Below are 21,311 nucleotides of genomic sequence, written 5' to 3' on the forward strand. Positions count from 1 at the left end.
TGAAAGTATATGAACCTGGGAAGATTTGTAATATCTTAGTATATTTTATATTTGCTAATAAGGTTCTGGTGCAAATTGAGTTATTAGTATATACAGTCAAATTCAGTATTGAGACATCATGCTCAGATCTTCTAGCTTTAATTTTTTATCTATTAAACTCAGAATATGTATAAAAAATTCGAGCCATAAATTATTGTAGTGCCTTCCTATTTTCTTTTATTCTTTCTTTTCTTTTTTGGAATTGAGGATTGAACCCACTTCTTTGTTGTTTGTTTGTTTGTTTATTTTTTAATTTGAGACAGATTCTCCCTAAGTTGATGAGGGTTTTGCTAAATTGCTGAGGCTGGTCTTGAACTTGCCAACCTCCTGTGTCAGCCTACAGAGTCACTGGGATTACAGGTATATGACACTGCCTGGTCCTTTCTTGTTTTTAGTTATCTAAAATCCACACAATACTATTCCTCCAAAGATTTTGTCATGGTCAAAATGAATTAGATTATAAACTTCAAATCAAACCCCAAATAATTAAATAGGATAGAATGATAGATCATATTTTATTACACGATACAACCTAAAACATATCCACAGGACACAAATATGTGTGCTTTAATATACAAATAAAAAGTAAGCAATGAGTAGTGAGTAACTCGAGAAAAATGTGGGAGCTTCTACTCTGACCAATAAAATCTTTATATCCAGATTCTATATAGCATTTGGAGAAGGATAAGGCACTAAATAACAATATGCATTTACTGAACTACAGGTAGTGAAATAAGATTTGGTCTACTGTTATCCTACAAGTCTAAACTAGATATTCATAAAAATTTCCACATACTGAGGTGATAGGTGGTAATTACACTGCTCTGATTGTATGTGTGTATTGAAATATCACATTATATCCCCAAAATATGTACCATTCATATGTTTATTAAAATAAACTTTTTTTTCAAAAACTCAACATATAAGTTGATTTCTAAAAATCATATGCAGATAGTTCTGAAGTTAAAGATTATACAAACTGACACTGAACACATTCATACCCCTGAAAAAATAACATTTTTCTATCTCGATGAACATGAAATCAAGGAAACCCTATAATACAGAAAATGAAAATCTGCACCATATAGCCACATAAACTTTGTATCATAATGCACAAAATGCATAAAATTTGTAATGGCAGTTAATTGACAATTCCATATCCTATTACAGTTGTCACCTGTGCAAAATTTAACTCAAGCATTGTCCAAGATGAAGGGCTACTTCATGTGCATAAGCTTCCAGCAGATACACTGTTGCTTTCTGGCAGAACTTTTTATCCATTCCATGCAGGCATGAATGGCTTCCACTTAAGAAGGAATTCCTGAACCCCCAGTCAAATAGGCATGTAAAAATTTGATTTATACACTTATGATTTGTGTGTTTTTTAACAATATAGAAGTTGTAACTTGATAAAAATGTAAATGAAAAATAATTAAATAAAAAAGAATACACATTAGTTTCAGTCATTTTCTAATAAAATATCAATTATACTGCATTAGTGAAAGCACACATTTAAAAGCCACTTAAAATCATCTTAAGCATTCAACAGTATTCCATTTCAAATTTTTTGCTAAAATCCTTGTAATGATCTGCCAAATTTATTGGTATTCTAAAATTTTATAGACATAAAAACTATATTATTACCTTCTATAAATGCTATGCTTTATAAGGTATATTGTCAGATGGCTATACCTTTAAATTGATGTGTTTAATCTAAGCATTCACAACAATATGATCAAACAATATCATGTAACTTTTCCAAGGATCAGTATAAGAAAAACCTAGATGATGTTGTCTGTCTTTTATAAAATTGAGATTGAAGCTATAGTCCCATATTTTGATCAATGACTCTTGTGTAAAAGCATACAAGATGATTTCCTTTATACATATTTATTTAATGTTTTCTTTGTTTATTCATCCATTACAAACATAACTGTATAGATATTTAGTAAGCTTATTTAGTGTAAGTGCTTTACAAAAATACACCCAATAATCAGAGTTTATTTTGAAAACCTTCTCCTGATGCTCTTAAATGCTTCCTTTTACTGAAAAATAAAAGTTAAGTATCTCACGTTTTCTTTTTTTTTCTTATAGGTAGGAAACTGCAGGTTATTCCTATTGACAACTTCACTAACAATCTCTCATATTTTGGTGTAACTGTCATTATTTGACCCTTGCACATTTTGTTCAATTATGTCATTTGTTATTATATGCCTTGAACACTTTCCAGAAATAGCAAATTATGAAAAATAAATAACATAATGATCCTTGATAAGAGTCAGCATTATTTGGGTGTAGTTTCCAGACATCTCTGTCATTGTGGTTTCCAAAATAAGGGCATCTTACTTTAGCCTAATATTTGGATCTTTTTGTTTTACTAGAATATTACATTGATGCCCAGAAGTAGAAATATTAAGACCTCATTGGTATTCTTTAGACCAAAACAATTACTTCTCATAATATATGCTAGTTTGCTTATCAGTAATTAATTTTAAGGACATTACATCCATATTTTATAATAATATTCCAGATATCAGGCAGGGATTAAAATAATGTTCTGACTTAATTAACCACAGCCTATTTTGCATAATTAAAAAATGTCATCTACAATATTTGGGTAGACACTGAATTATCCTTAAAATTTCCAAACACACACACACACACATATATCCACACAACATACATACTTTTGGTAACACAATTCTGTGGTCTACCTATTTCCCAAATGGTATAGTTAACTCATCTAAAATAATAGCAAAATTATTTTTCCTCTTAAAGAATCATTATAGTAATTTTAGTAGTGTCTCTCTTGCAATCCAATCAATATTCTCACACAATTCAAAAATATATTTATGTCATTTAGTATGTTAAGTTCAAAGCATTCTAGACTTACTCAGTTTTCACTGATAAGATATATTAACAAAGCAAACTTCCTTCATGGAGAAATAGAGTAAAATATCTAACTGTATGTTCCATTTAATCATTAATTTTTTTGTTTGTTTGTTTTGGTACTAGGAATTGAACTCAGAGGCAATTGACCACTGAGCCACACCCCCATCCCTATTCTGTATTTTATTTAGAATAAAACGAGACCCTGTCTCATTGAGTTAGTGGCTTATCACCTCACTTTTGCTGAGGCTTGCTTTAAACTGATGATCCTCCTGCCTCAGCCTCCCCAACTGACGGGATCACAGGCATGCACCACCACTCCAGGCTCATTAGTTTAATTATTAATGCAGTTTATTTTTTTAATTTTTTTTTAAAGAGTGTGAGAGAGGAGAGAGAGAGAATTTTTTTTAATATTTATTTTTCAATTCTCGGCGGACACAACATCTTTGTTGGTATGTGGTGCTGAGGATCGAACCCGGGTCGCACACATACCAGGCGAGCGCGCTACCGCTTGAGCCACATCCCCAGCCCTATTAATGCAGTTTAGATAATAATTGATTTGGTTCACAAGTAAGAAAGTAATTGGTAAAGACAATAAAGGTAGTAAGAACAAATGAAAGTTGTTAAAGAGAATTAATGATTGCTTCAGATACCAGGGGCCAAGGAAGGCTAGAGTATCAAAGTCTAGGAGGCTACCAAAGAGAAGGAGAATTTTGACAGATAGTGATTGTTTTTGTCAGCTTTTTGTTACTGTGAGGGCTCATGGTTTCAGAGGTCTCAGTTCACAGATGGTTGACTCCATTCCTCAGGGCCCAAGGTGATGCAGAACATCATGGCAGAAGGGTGTGGTGGAGGGAGGGGGCTCAGCACTTCACACCAAGAAGCAGAAAGAGAGCTCTGCTCAAGTAGGACAAAATATATACCTAAAAGGCATACCCCAGGGACTCACTACTTCCAACAACACCCTATCTACTTTCAGTTACCACTCAGTTAACTCTATTAGGGATTAATTCACTGATTGGGTTAAGGTTCTCATCATCCAATCATTTCACCCTAAACCTTCTTGCCTAGTCTCATACATGAGCTTTTGAGGGACACCTCATATCTAAACCATAATAGTAATATGAGGGGGCAGAAGAACTAAAGAGTGAATAAATCATCATTTCTTAAGCACTTTCATCAACAACACAAAGCAATCATTAAATGTTAAGCTACAAAAATGACAATTAGGATCATCTCTAAAAAGAAGGCTGAACAAGAAATAGTAGTTTTGGAGTGATTATTGGAAAGATTTAAAATCAAGACCAAGAAATATGCAAACATTTAAAACTCAACAATAAGAAAACCACCTGATTTTAAAAATGGCCAAAAGACCTGAACATACAGCTCATCAAAGAAGATATATACATGGCAAATAAGCATACAAAAAGGAGTCCAACATATGTCATCATGGATATGGAAATTAAAACAACTATGAGATGCCATAACACACCTATTAGAATGGCCAAAATCCAGGACACTGACACCACCGAACCTTGTCAGGGACATGGAGGAAGAGGACCTCTCATTAGTACTGACAAAAACTGCAAATTGGCATGGCCATTTGGGAGGACATATTAGTGGTTTATTATAAAACCAAACCTTCTCTTACCATATGATCTAAGAGTCAAACTCCTTGGTATTTGTCTTAAGAACCTGAAAACTTATATCAACATCAAAACTTGTGCATTAATATTTAGAACAGACTTATTTATAATTACAAAACTTTGAAAGCAACCAAAATATACTTCAGGGATGAATGGATGAATAAACTCTAGGACAAAGAGACAATGAGAATATTATTCAGTGCTAAAAAGAAAGGAACTCTCAAACCATGAAAAGATATGGAGAAAACATTAGTTTGTGTTACAAAGTGAAAGAAGCAAATATGAAATAGCAATACACAGTATGTTTCCAAGTATATGACTCTTCTCAGAAAAGATAAAACCATGGAGAGACCAAAAAAGTATTTTTGGTTGCTAGGATTTAAAGAGGAAGGAAGGATGAACTAATGAAGCACAGTTGATTCTGTGTATGACACCATAATGGTGGATACATGTCACTATGACCTTTGGATGATTTTGATGTGTCTGACTAGGTTCATGAGTTGTAACAAAAAAAACCTTTTCCCATGGGAACCTAAACTGCTCTAAATCAAAAAGTCTATATGCATTTTGTTTATGGAACATTTTGTTTTCACTTTTTAAAAGGAGACTTTATATTTTAGAATAGTTTTAGGTTCACAGCAAAACTGAGCAGAAAATTCAAATTTCCCATATATACTTTGTCCCCAGTTACTCTATCCACATCCAACACCAGAGAGGCACATGGATTACAATGGAGGAAACCACGTTGACACTGTATTTACCCAAAGCGCACAACTTACTTCAGATTTCTTGGTTTTGTACATCCTATGGGTTTTGACAGATATTTGATTATGATTAGTAACTTATCAATCTTCTATAAGCCACCCAATTTTATAGAATTTAATAAATAAAAAGTGAAAAGTCAAACAAAATAACACTATCCTGGAAAATCACATGGCCTTTAGATGGAAATATTAGATAAGGTTTTATGTTTTAGATAATAATAAAAAGATAAATAGTAATATTTTTGATTATTCACAGTTTGGGAATAATTTTCCTGAATTTTTTATTAGATTCTTGAGTATGTAAAATTAGACAGCTTATAGAAGATGGATAAGTTATCCTACAAGGAAAACAAACAGAGATAGAGCTTATCCAAAATTGTTACACAGAGTAACAGAGTAGGAATAAAAGGCAAGAAAAAAATAAAAACAAATAAAGAAGCCTGCAGAGAGCAAGCCTTTGAAGAGCTGGTTGGAAGACTTATAATAATAAAATAAATAAATAACTTTGAGAATGTTATTTTACCAAACCAAAAATTCAAAAATTTGATGATATGGTCAACAGCAGCAAGTGCCACAGAAGGCCACGTACAGACGGAATGGTTTCAGATAGTTGAGGAAGCTACCAAAGAGTATAGCAAAACCATTTTTGGCTACAGTGGCATATTCAAAGCAAGATTGCAGAGGATTAAGGAGTGAACAGAAGATGCTTTCCTTATAATAAGGTAGGAAAAACAATGAAACACAACATAGAGTTTTAATAAGGATTAAGTGACATGATATATGTATAGTACATGAAATGAACCTGGAGATATTAAGTACTAAACAAATGTTTCACCCTTTTAAGAGCTGTCCCTATGTCTCTGTTATTCCTTTATAGTAGTGAATAATATATTTTCTCTGATTCAAAAAAAAATTCTTCAGCAGGGTGCAGTGGCACACACCTATAATCCCAGCGGCTTAGGAGGCTGAGGCAGAAGGATTACATGTTCAAAGCCAGCCTCAGCAACTTACGGAGGCCCTAAGCAACTGAAGGAGACCCTGTCTCTAAATACAATATAAAAAAAGGGATTGGGGATGTGGCTCTATGCTTAAGTGCCCCTGGATTCAATCCTCAGTACCAAAAGAAAAAAACAAAATAAAATTCTTCATATGGTATAAATAATTCAGTTTGTTCTGGGCAGGGGACACTGACCTACAATTATCCTTAACAGTAATTTATTTATTTGCAACAATTGTCAACACAGTGCTAAAATACAATTTCAGTAGCATCTTCTGAATGCTCCTTCTTGCTTTAAAATGTACTATTATAAGGTCTGTATACTTCATAAATTTCAGGTCTCTTTTCCAATCCTTTTGAAATTAATTTTAATGGATAACTTTCAGAGTCATATTCCAATGAGCATCACCAAAAACTGGAGATCACCTGCTTCCTTGCCTTACTCATTGTATCATTCTTGGCTATGTTTTACTGTTTTATTTTGAAAGAACTACAAATATACTTTTCTATTACTTTTGTAGCTACAGACCATCATGTTTCAATACAAGTTACAGTAAGTTTACAGGTCTTCTAAGAATGTGATAAAATTTCATAACTTAAATTAACATTTTGGGTTCAACATTCATTAAAAGGAAAAAGCTCATTAGTTAGTATGCTTTGGTTAATGTTTAATGAGAATTTCCAAATAATTGCTACTTATTGGCTTTGTAAATGCTTTATATTAAGATAACTATCTTTGAAACATTTATTTTCATTTTCAATTATTCAATCACAATAATTATAGCTCTGTTATTTATTTTTCAATGAACAAATTCCCCATCAGAAACAGACTGCTTTTTTATGAGTGGGAAATTACTTAATTGTTTTTAAAGTGCTTGGTGACAAATACTATTCATTGTTCATTCCAAATGGCACACTATTAGTCATTATCTGGAAAATGGATGTTCTCCAAAATTTTCAGTATCAATTAACACCCAAATTAAATTCTTTCTTCAAGGCAATAAAACATTTCATAACAAGACAGTAAAACTGGTTAAATTTCATTAATGGCATTTGACTACTAAGAACTTTTTATCTATATTTTGTAATGCAGTTAGGCTAGCTCTGCTGGATGTCATTTTTATCTAACTCTCACATACAAAATCATCAACTCATTTTATTTTCTCTACTTTATGATAAAACATTAGCATTTAAGAAAATAAAAGTGATGAGCATCTCACAGCGTCTGGCAGCATTATAATTAGAGTTCTGTCAACTGATCTATTACAAGCCTGATTTGAAAAGATTTAAAATTTAGACTTTAGTGAGGTTCAAAGTTTTACATAAGAATTATAAGTTAACAAAAATGCCAGTAAAATCTCTTAAGTGATATTTTAGCAATTTTTCTCAAAATATCACTTTTAAAGTTTTCAGTTAAATATGACTTAATATCACCTTACAAATATTCACATTTTTACACACCTACGCTTATAACTCATTTTTTGTTAAGAGTGTCTCAGGTAGTGCCAATATGCCACACTAGACTGTAAATACCCTGTATGTAGGTGTTAGTTGTATTCCTGCTATGATAATAAAATACTTTAGACTGGGTCATTTATAAGTGAAATTATTGCTCACAGTTCTAAGGGCTGAGAAGTCCAAAGTCAACGTCTAGTGAAAGCTATTGTTCATAGATGGCAGTTTCTGTATGTATCCTCACATGGTAAAAAGCACAAACAAGTTCCCTCTAGCTTCTGAATTGAGGGCACTAATCCCGTTCACATGGCTCCTGGTAATACTATTGCATGAAAGATTGGATTTCAAGATATGAAATTTGGAAGGACACAAAGAGACCATAGTAAGTAGTGACCTGATAGGACTGAGTGTGCAGAAAGTGTTCAACATTCATGTAACAATATTTGAATGAAGAAAAGACTTTTGTCATATTTTAACAGGTTAGAAGTTTAGCATCTTCAAACTATTAATTTCATGTTTCACTTACCTATCTATTGATAACAACTATTGGAAACAGTTAATAAAATAATTACTCAAAAGAAAAAAAATGCAATGTGCATGTCTCATCCTTCCTCATTAACTAATACAATACTCTAACTTAGGAAGTTTAGTTATCAATGCTCCTGAATAATAGAAGTAGGAGAAAAAAGATACAGATAAAAGTACCCATAAAAATTATGTTATTTTTCAATTTCAGATATACCAGAAAATAAAACTTTGATAAAGAGATAGAATGCAGTATTTTTAACTACTCAAAACATCTATTCTTTTTTAATTTCTTAGAGAATTAACTTTAAAGAGCGTGCTTAGTAATTACTAAAGAAAAACTGATTAGTCTGACATTTCCACGTATGGAAACAGTTAGATAGGATCAGAAAACCCTGTCGCAGGACTAGGAAGAAGGTTATATATAATAGGACACCTATCCAGGAGAATTTGGGAGAAAAAAATTATTAAAAATTGCTCTCAGCATATATATTAGTTTCCGACTGCTGCTGTAACAAAATTACCAAAACCTTAGTGAATTAAAACACTACAAATTTATTATCTTATATTCTGTAGTTCAAAAGACCAAAATCCATTTCCATGGGATAAATGTGAGGTATCTTTGCACAGATCTGGTTCTTGCATAGGCTTTGAGTAAAGAATCTATTTCCTGGCACTTTTCATCTTCGAGAGAATTCTACCTGAATCCTTTGACCTGTGGTCCCCTCCTCACACCATTCCATCTTTATGATTCCTTCATCACAACAACTGTTAATTGAATCACATCTGCCATGTCTCTTTGACTATGAAAAACGCCATAGCCATAAGTTCTGGTGGTTAGGATATGGATATCTTTGCAGGACCATTATTCAGCCTACCATAGGATATAATTCCTGAAGGTGAATAATATGAAGAAAAATGAATATAAAGTCATTTTAAGCTTTATGATTTTATATCTGAGATGTAAAATAAAATTTACTAGAAGAAATGTTTTAAAAACTGGGAAAATATGCCTAATATCATTATATAGTAAATGAAACCATGCTAAAAATTCATAGCAAAAGGAACAAAACATGAAGAATATTAAACTAAGACATGTTTTAAGGAAAAGATTTTAAATATATATACACAAAGAAACACTGTTTTGCAACAACAAAGATGAGCAATTGCAAAGAACTTAAAATGAGCTCTTTAAGCTGATCTCAAATATGATTTTTTTTTCTTGACAAGCACAGCTGTGTTGCCCAAAATGAGTTGAAGTCTATTATTAAAACAAACAAAAAGTCATGCAGCGAAAAGGCACAGAAAGACTGGCAGGATCATGAATTGTAGTGCAATAATAATTCAATATAATTACAAAGCATGCCTAAACTAAAGAAAGAAAATGGATTGCATAAACAGCCTTTTATTTCTATGAAAGAGCTCTTATGTATTTCTGATGAGACAAAGTGCCTGTGTATAGATTATTACAATAAACCATAATGCCCAATTTTTCCCCATGAGTGCAATAGTTCATATTTTCATTTATGAAAATCCCACTGGCTCAAGTCAGTGTAGGAAATGAATGGAAAAATCAACAAATATTGTAAGCATAGAGCAGATGCCACCAAGAATCTAACAAATCATTCTTCTCAGAGTCTTGAATGCACCTACTTCATTTGTCACAAATAGCACTACAAAAGCTGATAAAATTAGAAGTCACTGTTCTAGTAACTTTGAGTTGTGATGGTAACACTTACGTGATAATTTGGGTGATCCTACTATTAATGTCAGTAAATGTCACTTATAGTATTAATACTGATACTTTACAAAAATTTTATATAGTAGAATGTGAATGAACACACAGATATAAGAAATAGGAACTATAAAGCTACAGAATGAAACCATAAAACGGGCGGAAGGATGGCGTGGTTGCACACACCGGTAATCCCAGAGACTCAAGGGTCTGAGGCAGGAGGATTACAAGTTCAAAGTCAACTTCAATAATTTAGCAAGACCCTAAGCAATTTAGTGAGACCATGTGTCAAAATCAAAAATCAAAAGGGATGGGGGGGTCAGGATGTGACTCAGTGATTAAGTGTCCCTGGATTCAATCCCTAGTACCCCCCCCCAAAAAAATCAGTCTAAAGGAGCTTATAACCACAGAGATATGAAAGCACATAAATAATATGAATTTGGCTGTAGTGTTTCCTCCACTACACAAGGACAATTTGTGAATTGTGTGAATTACTTTTAGTTTAGCCAGCATTTTTTGGCATTCAAAACAAAAATAAGTAAGTGGGAAGGAATTTTTCCAAATGTAATTGGCTAAGATTTCTTCACCACAATGTCAATGTTGATTACCTTGAGTGCTTTGTTGTTTGATAATCAATTTTAAACACTGGAGAAAGGAGTTGAACCTCTCCCTTTGTAAATTGTTCCATTTCTGTCTGCTGCCTGACTAGTAGCAATTAAATGTACTATCTACCCCCAGGCTCTGTGTTCTGCATTGTGCTTTCTGGAATAAGCAAATAAGCAACTGCTTGTTGTGGTAACAAAGTCTGACTGGAGAGGAAAATGTTGTGAAAATATTGAAATTTCCAAAAGGTTAGGATTTTCTTTATTTCAGATGATCCTTTTAAGGAAGATTTCTAGGAGGCTATTAAGAAATAGAGCCACAAGTATACAAGGAAACTACTGTTACACCCATAAATAGTTTGGTTTATTTTCTTCAGCACTTTCTTTAAGGTTAGATTCTCTTGGGAAATATTGTAACCGTTGCAAATGCATAGGGTCACTATCACTGAATAGTTACTGTGCCGGGCAAAATACTATTGCTTTAAATTTGCAGTGTTTCCCCTTTGTTTAAGGTGTAACACAGCAGATATACAACAGACCCAAGCACAGTTCTATCTGATAGAAACTCACATACTGTCCACCATTATTTTTCCATGAATAAATATCCTGTTCTTAGACAAATCTAATCCCTCTTTTTGAGGAACATTTTTTATACATTTTTGTTTTTGTACCTATTTTGTACGTATTTGTTTGTTTTTAAATTATCCTCTCATGATAATTTCTACCCATGAATGAATGTGCTTTTAAGCTGCTCTCTTGAGTCTTCACTGTTGATTCTGATCAGTGTTTGTAACAAGTCATGAAGAACAAGTTTTGTCTAGATCCATTATTACTTTAGAAGACATTTTCATGCTATTTATATACCTGCAACTTGTACCTTTCCTAACTATTAAGCCACAAGGCTGAATAAATCTATGGAGTAAATCTATAAAATCTGACATCCTCACAAGATAAGTCTATGAAATTTTATAGAGGTATATGAAGTAAACATACTGAAAGCAAAAAAATATAATAATTAGGATACAGCAAAATATTCAAGTCTATTTGATGACTATAGTTCTGATTCTAACATTTAGGCTATGTCTGCCAACATGAGGTGTAGAACAGACCGATTTTCATTCAGGTTATCTGATCAAAAGAAAGAGTAAATAAATAATTTAACTCCTCTGGAGAAAGGCCTCCCTCCAACATTTCAAAAATTAATACTCTATAATAATGCTAAAAATTAATCTAGTGTTTAAATTTATTCTGCAAATCCTTTTACTTAAAAAAGCCAAGAATAGAAATTATTCATTCATTTATTCATTCAATATTAGCTAATATACGAAATTATTTATGTGTTCATTACCTATAGTCTACCATCTTCTATATTTTATGGAAAATAAAAAGTAGAATATATTACTTTTAACTTTAAGAGGTTTATAGTCCATTAGGGAATTAAAGGAATATATACAAAAAATATATATTACAGTATATAAGGTATCATAATTAAGTAAAAAATAATTAGAGATGAAAGAGATGGATTAAAAATAGGTCAAAATGAGTAAAATAGCCATAATAGGATCTGCTTAGAAGATAAGAGCTCACTGGAGATGAGATTAAATAATATGGGCAAAGCTCCCATGGTGAGAATCTGAACCCAGGAATAATTTTTTTTTTCCCGCAAGCTACTATATTGGGTCTGTACAGGAGAATAAGATTATTTAGAAATGATGAAATATTTATTACAATCCTCAACTGTAAAAAGTCCTTCCTTTTCTAATATTCTGTTCTCCCAGGTGTATTCAACTCAATACAGTCACATAATTGCTCATGGGACCTAGAGAAGTTTAGGTCCCTCATACTTAGAAGGTATTCCATATTTATAAAAGTATAAATACATTAATGACACATGCTGGGCTCTGACTCATATGAAAAAATTTAAACAAGAAAAATGATCCTGGCATTAGTTACACCTTAGATATGATTCCAGAGGCAACCAAGGTAAACAGTGGGGATATTCCCAAGAGGACACAACATCTCTGTAGTGGTGTTTGAGGTTGGTGTAAGTGGTGGCAGGCAAGATGTCCAGGGTTCAGAGAGGAGCATGGAAATCAAACAGCTGTACTGATGTACTTAAAACTATGCCTTTAGGAAATGTTATCTCTTACTATCACATAGAAATGTGCTTATACAGACTAAGCACGTTTTCAATTAACAAGTGCTATCCTAGTCTCCTCAATGATATATGGCATTTATATCTTATTTCAGAGAAGTCTTCTAGTGATCAATAATGTAGATCTATATCATTTAAATGAACATAAAAGTCACTGGAGGTGAACTTTGGATTTGATCCCAAAATCTTCTTTTAAATAATTCTCTAAATGTATCTCCATACTATCCAAGAATAGCAATTCTTTGGGGACTTATATATGTGCTCCTACAAAATAAAAATTAAAAATAACATTCATATCACAATTAGATATACTGATGAGTATCATAAGTTAAATACAACATATAATCACTATGCTTCTACTAGGACTAAAGAAGTAAATATTTTAAATCATTCTTTCTCTAGTTCACAATACTCCTGAAAAGATTATACTGTACTCTAACCATTTTTTACTGGCCTTACTATCCAAATTGGTATGACTACTTAATGTACAAAATCTAAGTATCTCAAATGATCAAACAAAAAAACCTTTGGGTCTTCCTTCTTTCACCTCAAGTATCCTACCTGCACATCATTTTGTCAAAAAGGGAATAGATCTAATGTTCTAAAACCTTGAATGGCAAGTAGACAATACTTAGAATATCTTTTAAGAACTTAGAGGTAATTATATTACACAACATTCAGGAAACATAGAGGTCTTTGTCCCTAAAATCTAAATCATCATGGGCAAAGGGCATTCTCCCAAAACTTTCTTCTCCATTTTCTCCAAGAGAGGAGGTAGCCTAGTCACTATTTCCCACCCTTCAGCTGTCTTTCCATTGCCTTTTTGCCTTGGTTCTCTATCTTTTCAGAGAGTTCTGGTACCTATTTTATGAAAATTAATTTTCCTCTTTGCTTCTCACAGTTCCCTGTTCCACACATCACTAAATTAGCATATCAGAGTAAACAAAGTTTCTCCTCCAGGAAACTGCAAGAAAAAACTGTGAATATGTAAAGCGTTTTTGGAGGCTCACACATATAAACATATTAGAAAAAAAACTGTTACTCAAGAGTTTTTATTACATAAATCCTTTTCCCAAATGATAGCAAGTCATAGCTTTTCAAGAAGAATACATGAATTTTCACAAAACTTTAAGTTTCAGTGCAACACTAAGGTTAAATTTGAATTGTACAAGTATATAGTCATTAGCTTAACAAAACCTGGGAATTCAGATATTTATACTAAGAGAAAGAACACATATTTTCCTTACAGAGACTCCTTATTTTTCAGTTATAATTGTAATTACACTAAAATTAATTGTACTTACTCTAAAATAATTGTACTTACTCTAAAATTTTGACAAAGATATTAAACTGTCATCTTACCATTGTTGTCTCTTGAATGGATCCAAAACTGTTAATAAAAATGTTCACTACCACATCAACAGGAATGCCTATGAATAAAAATTAAGAATATATTTAGTATTTATTAAAAAAAACTTGATCAGAATCTTCCTGATATGGTATTTTTTCATCCACACTGAGATGCAAAATCTATGGTCTTACTATAACATGTTCACAACTTATATTAAAATATTTTTCTAAGTAGGGATCATAATACAAATAAAAATGAGCTGTGTTTTATAATGTTTGATATTCAGAAATATTTCTCCTAATTTTCAAAACTCTAGAAAATATGTTTAACTTTTTAAAAATGCTTCAATTGGACTACTGCGTTTAGCTCTATGAAAATGTAAATTAATCTTTTAAAAAAATCATTTTTAAAAGAGTTCATTTTTCATTTTTTTCTAATTATTCCATATTTTTAAATCAAATGGCATAATACTATTCAATAACTTTTACCTGTAATGACTATAGTTTAATTTCTAATTCATGAAAATGCAAAGTTAATAAGATGTGTAACAGAACCATTTTAAAGATTTCTGACTGACCTGTTTGAAAATAATTTGAAAGTTCATGGAGTGAGAACTAAGGTATAATGTTGCAACTCTTTCTCTATTTTTTTTTTTTCAAATCATTGTGACTGCTGGTTGGGCTATCAAAGAGAAAATGTGAATTTAGCCTTTTAGCCACATAACCACTGCCTGATGAAAACCAGGTGGGGAATCAATATATGGTGGACATGTGACAACCCAGACCATGGCTGTTGTTGAAAGTAACTGAGTAGGTTCTGGTAATGAACAAAACCCCCTGTTTTTACAACATAGTTGTATAACTTCACTTGACTAGAAGCAGCTGCAGACCATTTTTCTGCAAAGGAGAAAAAAAATATCAAGCCTTATAATGTTAATCTGATCTACATTAATACCTGTCCTTAACCAACAATAAGAATTATAGTTTTCCAGAGGAAATTTTTTTTCCACATAGTTTTCCCTAATTCATCAAGAGGATTAAAGAAAAATGTTGGGGTGAGTATACAAATATACAATCTACTCATGACTTTTACTTATTGAAGTAGAGTTTTTGTTCCTAAAATGTGTAATAAATGATAATATTCTGTTGGAATAAAAATAATCTCTGTTGTAGAACGTGTAGTCACTTTTATTCATAAAGTTAACATGTTTTAAAAACCATATGGCCATTTTTTTTTCAGCAAAAAGAGATTTTTTTTTTAATCAATGTGAAACACTAACAAAAGTAAAAGAGAACTTAAGTAAATATCAGAACTGCTCTTTTTCTCTAAGTGGATAAATGATTGTTCTACAAATTATAAGTTTTGTGTCTGTAAATGAAATCCAGAGCTGAATGCAAATTAAAATTTTTTAACCACTAAAGTTAAGAATACACAGAAAATCTTAGAAAATCCATTATTACTTAAAAAATCCATTATATGAGTTAGCCTATTCACGGTACATCATTTTTTATTTTCTTAAACTAAAAACCATATTAAACTCTTAAAATTGCTTATTATTGACTATGCCAGGCATTAAATTGCTCTGAACTTAAAAGCATATAACAGTACAGTTATATGTCAATTTGAATTCATATTGTTTTGTATATCACAAAAATGTATTTTTAAACTTATAAAGAATGAAGAGGTTCTTTTTAGAGGCAGGCCGGCAACAAACCTTTGAAATTTGGTCTTATCCTAGGATCATAACTGACCAATAGTCTGTTCAAGATATTGCTAGTGGAATTGGCAGGTACCCTTGCAAGGTCCTCTGCTGATTGCTGACTATAAGAGAAAGAAAAGAAAATTTTATGAGTAAAAAACAACAAGTAACATAAATGGGTTGTTTTCAATGGGATAAAAGATTTGACTTTTTTGAGACAAATCCACAGCTATGACAGGGCTTTTCCAAATACAAGTAACTGAGCAGTAGCAAATATTTTAAGAAGCCCAAGAGATATCTGTATTTAAAATAAAAATAACAACAAAGTATTTTAGCACTGACTTTACTAAATGCTCAAAACACTGGCCTAAAAACTCCAAGTCACTTCTAATAAGCAGATATCCTTACTTATCCTGGAACAACAACCCACAATCAAAATCTGGGAAAGCCCAAAAGGAGTCAACCCATTAAGTCAAAAAGAGCCAAGAACAGTTTTGAACAACACATATTATTAACTTTCTGCTTAAGCAAAGGAGTATGGTCATTTTATGAGATATTATAGCTAGAGATGTAGCCTAAGAATTTATAAAACGATCATGCCAACATTTATAGAGTGATATTTCTCAAGACCCAGTGAATATTCTGATTACTGAGTTAAATGTAGTAATCTAAGCCAGGCATGGTGTCAAACACCTATAATCCCAGTAGCTCGGCCAGCTGAGACAAGAGGATCACAAGTTCAAAGCTAGCCTCAGCAACTTAGCAAGGCCCTGTCTCAAAAGACAAAATAAAAAGGGGTAGGGATGTGGCTCAGTGTTTTAGCAACCCTGGGTTAAATCCCTGGTGCCTCCTCTCCACCAAAAAAATTTAAAAAATAAAAAAATAAAAAGTACACACACACACACACACACACACACACGTGTTTATATATATGGGGGGATAGTTAGGCCATGGGAGGAAAATGCTCTACAGAGCTATAGGACATAACTAGCTATTCATTTACTGAATGTATTATCATTAGCTCTTTATTAAAAAGAAAAAAAACCTGCCATGTTTTCCTATTTTAACTTTTGCTATTTTAACTCTTTGAATAATGAGTCATGACTAAATAGGTGGTTGCTTCAGAGAACTTAAATAAAAGGGAATTTTTTTTGGTTTTGTTTTTGGTTTGGTTTGTTTAACCACCAAAATGTTTTGTCGTATAATCAATTTCACCCCCAAAAAAACAAAACAAAATTTAAAAAGCTCATGACAATCACAAGGAAAATTAACACTATTCTTGGAGTATCTAGCATTGCCTATATATATTTATAAGGCAAAAAGGCTTAATTTCATAAATCATGTTAATTTGTATGAAGCAAACTTTGATGCAACAGGTTTGGCTTTGTACTGAAATCAACTCTTTCCTATCAGGAAATTTGATTCTGACTTAATTATCATACAATTTTTGGATACGAGGCAAAATATGACAGCACAAAGTTTATTTAAAAATCTAAAATGACTATGAATTGATACACACAACTCTTTCAAATATAAATCAGAGTGTAAAACATTAAATCAAAAATGAAAATAAATTAGTTAAAATCCCAAAGGTTCAGGAGCTTATGTAGATTTTCTGAAATTGCTTCCTATTCCTTATCAGCTTCCACATCACAGTTTCAGGGATTTCAGCCTTGGTAATGACATTTTCTATTTCATTGCAGGTGAAACTGTAACCTCTTTACAGCCCATTGTGATTCCTTTAAAAGATGGGAAGCTCTACAGAGAAGGAGAGTATGTGGTGAAATTTGATACTGGATGCAAACTGGTGCTTGAACCTATCACATTTTGAAGTTTTCTCATTCAAATGAGGAAACAGAATTGATTATGAAATGCACTTGTATTGGATCAATCAGCCTGCTATTGTGCCTCCTCATATAAAATCCTTTATATGTCTTCAAAGCAATGAAAAAAACAACATAAAAAATTAACATCAATTTTTGTAGAGTACAACTTCCTAGCCTAATTTTTTTCTACCTGTAAGCTATATCAAATTCAAATACCAGCCCTCTAATTCAGCAGCAAATTTCATCTTTCCTCCATGCATTGGTACAGAATTGATCCCTGTTCCCTGAATGTTAAAATTTATACTTTCCATCATGCTGCTCTAAACACAATGTTTGTTTGTTTATTTATTTATTTATTTATCTATCTATTTATTTATTTATTTATTTATTTATAGCAGGGATTAAACCAGGATGGCTAAAATTCCCCAGCCCATTTTATGTATTTTTATTTTGAGACAAAGTCTCACTAAGTTGCCTAGGCCTCTCTAAGTTGTTGAGGCTGACTTTGAACTTGCTATCCTCTTGCCTCAGCTTTCCAAGTCGCTGGGATTATAAGCACATACCACCAAAACTGTCTCCAATGTGTCCTTAACATTGTTTTAAAACATCATTTTTCTAAAATTTTTCCTCAATCATGCCACCTTATACCAATGAACACAAACTAATACATATACCCTTTGCAATTATTTTGTAACTTTTTTCATATCTGTGTAAAGTACTAACTACAATGCAAACAGTATGGTTATTGAGGAACAGGTGACTTCCATACTTTTATGGTTCTCCATAGTTTTTGCTTAGTATTAAATACACATTGGTTCAAGTAATTTACATCTTCCAACTTTTCCCAGTAAATTTCAGCATCATGGAGAGAAAGAAAGAAGCCAGATTGGTAGAGGAGAGAGCAGGAGGTAAGTAAATACAATGAAAGAGTACATAGTATATGAAGAAACTGAGACACGGAAAGATTAAGGGATTTTTCTAAGATGGTAGAATAAGACTGTGGCTGTCATTCAGTGATAGAATACTTTGCCCAGCATACATGAGATCTTGGGTTCCCCAAGCATCATCAAAAGCAAAAGCAAAACAGTACACAGATACACACACACACACACACACACACACACACACACACACACGCACAGATAGAGTGAGAGAGAATAAATATTGGCTATTCTTAATTAGGATTCTCATTCCAAGTAATGCTGACCTAAAGGAAATGAAATTAAATCTATCTTCTTATTAACATTTGTCAAAGGACAAAATTATAGCAATTGAGTTTTAACATCTTGATTGATTTTATTTTCAAGTATAGAATCAGACAACACTCCATTGCAAAATAAAATAATAACATAAATATTCCAAAGAATCCGTCAGAGACGATTTTCTTGGGTAGATAGGAAGAAAGTGGAATAAATAAATAAATAAATAAATAAACAAGGTAAATTGTTCATTTCAGAGTTACTTTTCTCTACATGGGGACAAAGGGACAGAGTAATAGAAAAACAATTGATTAACAGCAGATTACTTCAAATGACCTTTTTTGTATAAGGATTAAGGCAAAAGGCATTTATTATTATGGCAACTGAAATCGACCTGTTTAGGAAATTGACAGTAATCTCTAATACTAATTTCTTGGGAAGGAAAATAAACCTCTAGTTTTGTCACAGAAGAGGTGTCTCTAAAGAAGGATCCCAGGGGTTCCCAGAAAGAAGGGGAATTGGACTCAGGACCAGCAGGGTTCTTGGCATAAGTAAAAGCAAAGAAATTGAGCATGTGCCAATCAGACCTAGACAGAGGTTCACTTAGGAATGTGAAAGCACACGCAAAGGAGAACACGTGCTATCCTAATAAGAAGCAGCAAACCTTGCCAGGTTGGTGTCACATGCCTATCGCCCAAGTGGCTTGGGAGATTGAGGCTGGAGGATCATGAGTCCAGAGCTAGCCTTGGCAATTTAGCTGGGGACTTGGCTCAGTGATTAAGCAACCCTGGGTTCAATACTGGGTACCCATCCCCAACACAGCGCCTCAAAAAAAAAAAAAAAAAAAAAAAACCAAAAACCAAAAAACAAAAAACAAAAAACCCACAATCTGTTGGTTTGGGGTTTTTTAGAGGAAGGGTTGGCTAGTGGCTGGACTAGAGGTTAAACTGAGGAGGGGTTAAGCAATTTCGTGCCAGTCCCCCCTCCCTTGTCCATTGCCCTTTTGTTACTTTTGCAGACAAGAATATGGGGTCAAGGGTGCAGGCCAAGGTCATAAACTGTGTTGATCAGAAGTTGTACTGTTTATGAGCACTTTCTTGCATTTCAGTGGTTCACGGATGTCTCCTGCATTTTAGTGGCTCCTGGGAACTTCCTTTAAGAATCAGTATATCTTTTTTGTATCCCCAGTTTCCTATCCCAGTTAGTTTGGCAATGTGGGACTTCATTGTGAGTGGCTCCATTCTGATTGTTACCCATTTTGTTGGAGGCTAATGCAGAAGTTGGGTCTGAAGAAAAGGCCTCCAGTAATTTTTATTTGATGTCATCCAGAGAGATATTTACTTAGGGTTCATGTATGTGCTTTGGGTTCTATTAGTATTATGGTTTGGATGTGAGGTGTCCCCCAAAAGCTCACATGTGAGACAATGCAAGAAGGTTCAGAGGAAAAATAATTGGGTTGTAAAAGTCTTAACCCAATCAATGATTTAATTCCCTGATAGGGATTAACTAAGTGGTAATTGAAGTGGTAGGGTATGGCTAGAGGAGGAGAGAATTGGGGTGTTGCTTTGGGAATATATCTGTATCTGTTCAGTGGCTTCTCTCTCTTTCTCTGTGTTCTGATCATCCTAGGAGCTGCTTCTCTGTGTCACATTCTTTCACCATGACGTTCAGCCTCATTTCAAGCCTGAAGAAATGAAGCTGGCCCTCCAAGGACTAAGACCTCTGAAACCATGTGCCCCTAAATAAACCTTTCCTCCTCTACAGTTTTCCTGGTCAGGTCTTTTATTCACAGCAGCAAAGAAAGCTGACTAAAACAATTAGTCTATACAGCAATCTGTATACAGGGTAAAAATGGGAGTTCATAACCCACTTGAATCAAACTGTGAAATATGATATATTAAGAACTGTGTAATGTTTTGAACTACCAACAATAAAAAAAAGATAAAAGTTCAAACCTTAAAAAAGGAAAAAAAAAACAGTTGAAAACAAAGCATTCTGCTCATCAAATGGAAAAATGAATACATCTATATACAATAGAATGCCAATAATAAACTATTTAGAAATAGTTTACAGCTTTTTTTCCTCTGGAATAAATTACATTAGTATACTAAAAAAATTAGTATAATCATTTTTTTTAATCATTGGTACTGAGAATATGGATTGGCCTATTCAAATGCTCAATGTTATACTAGTCACTTCCAAATTTTATTTCTCCCTGTGGTTAAAAACAAATGTGTGTTTGTTAACAACAAAACTATGCCCCAGTTGACAAAATCCACAGAAAATTAAACAAAAAAAAAAAAACAAGAGTTTTTATCAAATATCACACAGCCCCTTCACTTCTATTCTTTATTTGCGTCGATTTGAATTTCCATGACTCTGCTGCAGGTAACCTGACATAAATATTTAATCAACTTTCATATTAGAAA

The 21,311-nt window shown here is 32.8% G+C and overlaps 1 protein-coding gene across 2 annotated transcripts in view; it reads right to left on the bottom strand.

The window, feature by feature from the left end:
- Positions 1 to 21,311, bottom strand: part of Glrb (glycine receptor beta) — an 86,410-nt gene that overhangs the window by 30,307 nt on the left and 34,792 nt on the right. For both annotated transcript variants that reach the window (XM_078021966.1, XM_005330924.4), the window contains exons 3-4: positions 15,873 to 15,979; positions 14,170 to 14,237 (exon numbers count right to left, since the gene is read on the bottom strand). In XM_078021966.1, the coding sequence (XP_077878092.1) occupies positions 14,170 to 14,237; positions 15,873 to 15,979 (175 nt within the window). The remainder of the gene's footprint in view (positions 1 to 14,169; positions 14,238 to 15,872; positions 15,980 to 21,311) is intronic.

The sequence above is a fragment of the Ictidomys tridecemlineatus genome, chromosome 9 (genome assembly GCF_052094955.1).
Source record: "Ictidomys tridecemlineatus isolate mIctTri1 chromosome 9, mIctTri1.hap1, whole genome shotgun sequence".
Lineage (NCBI taxonomy): Eukaryota > Metazoa > Chordata > Mammalia > Rodentia > Sciuridae > Ictidomys > Ictidomys tridecemlineatus.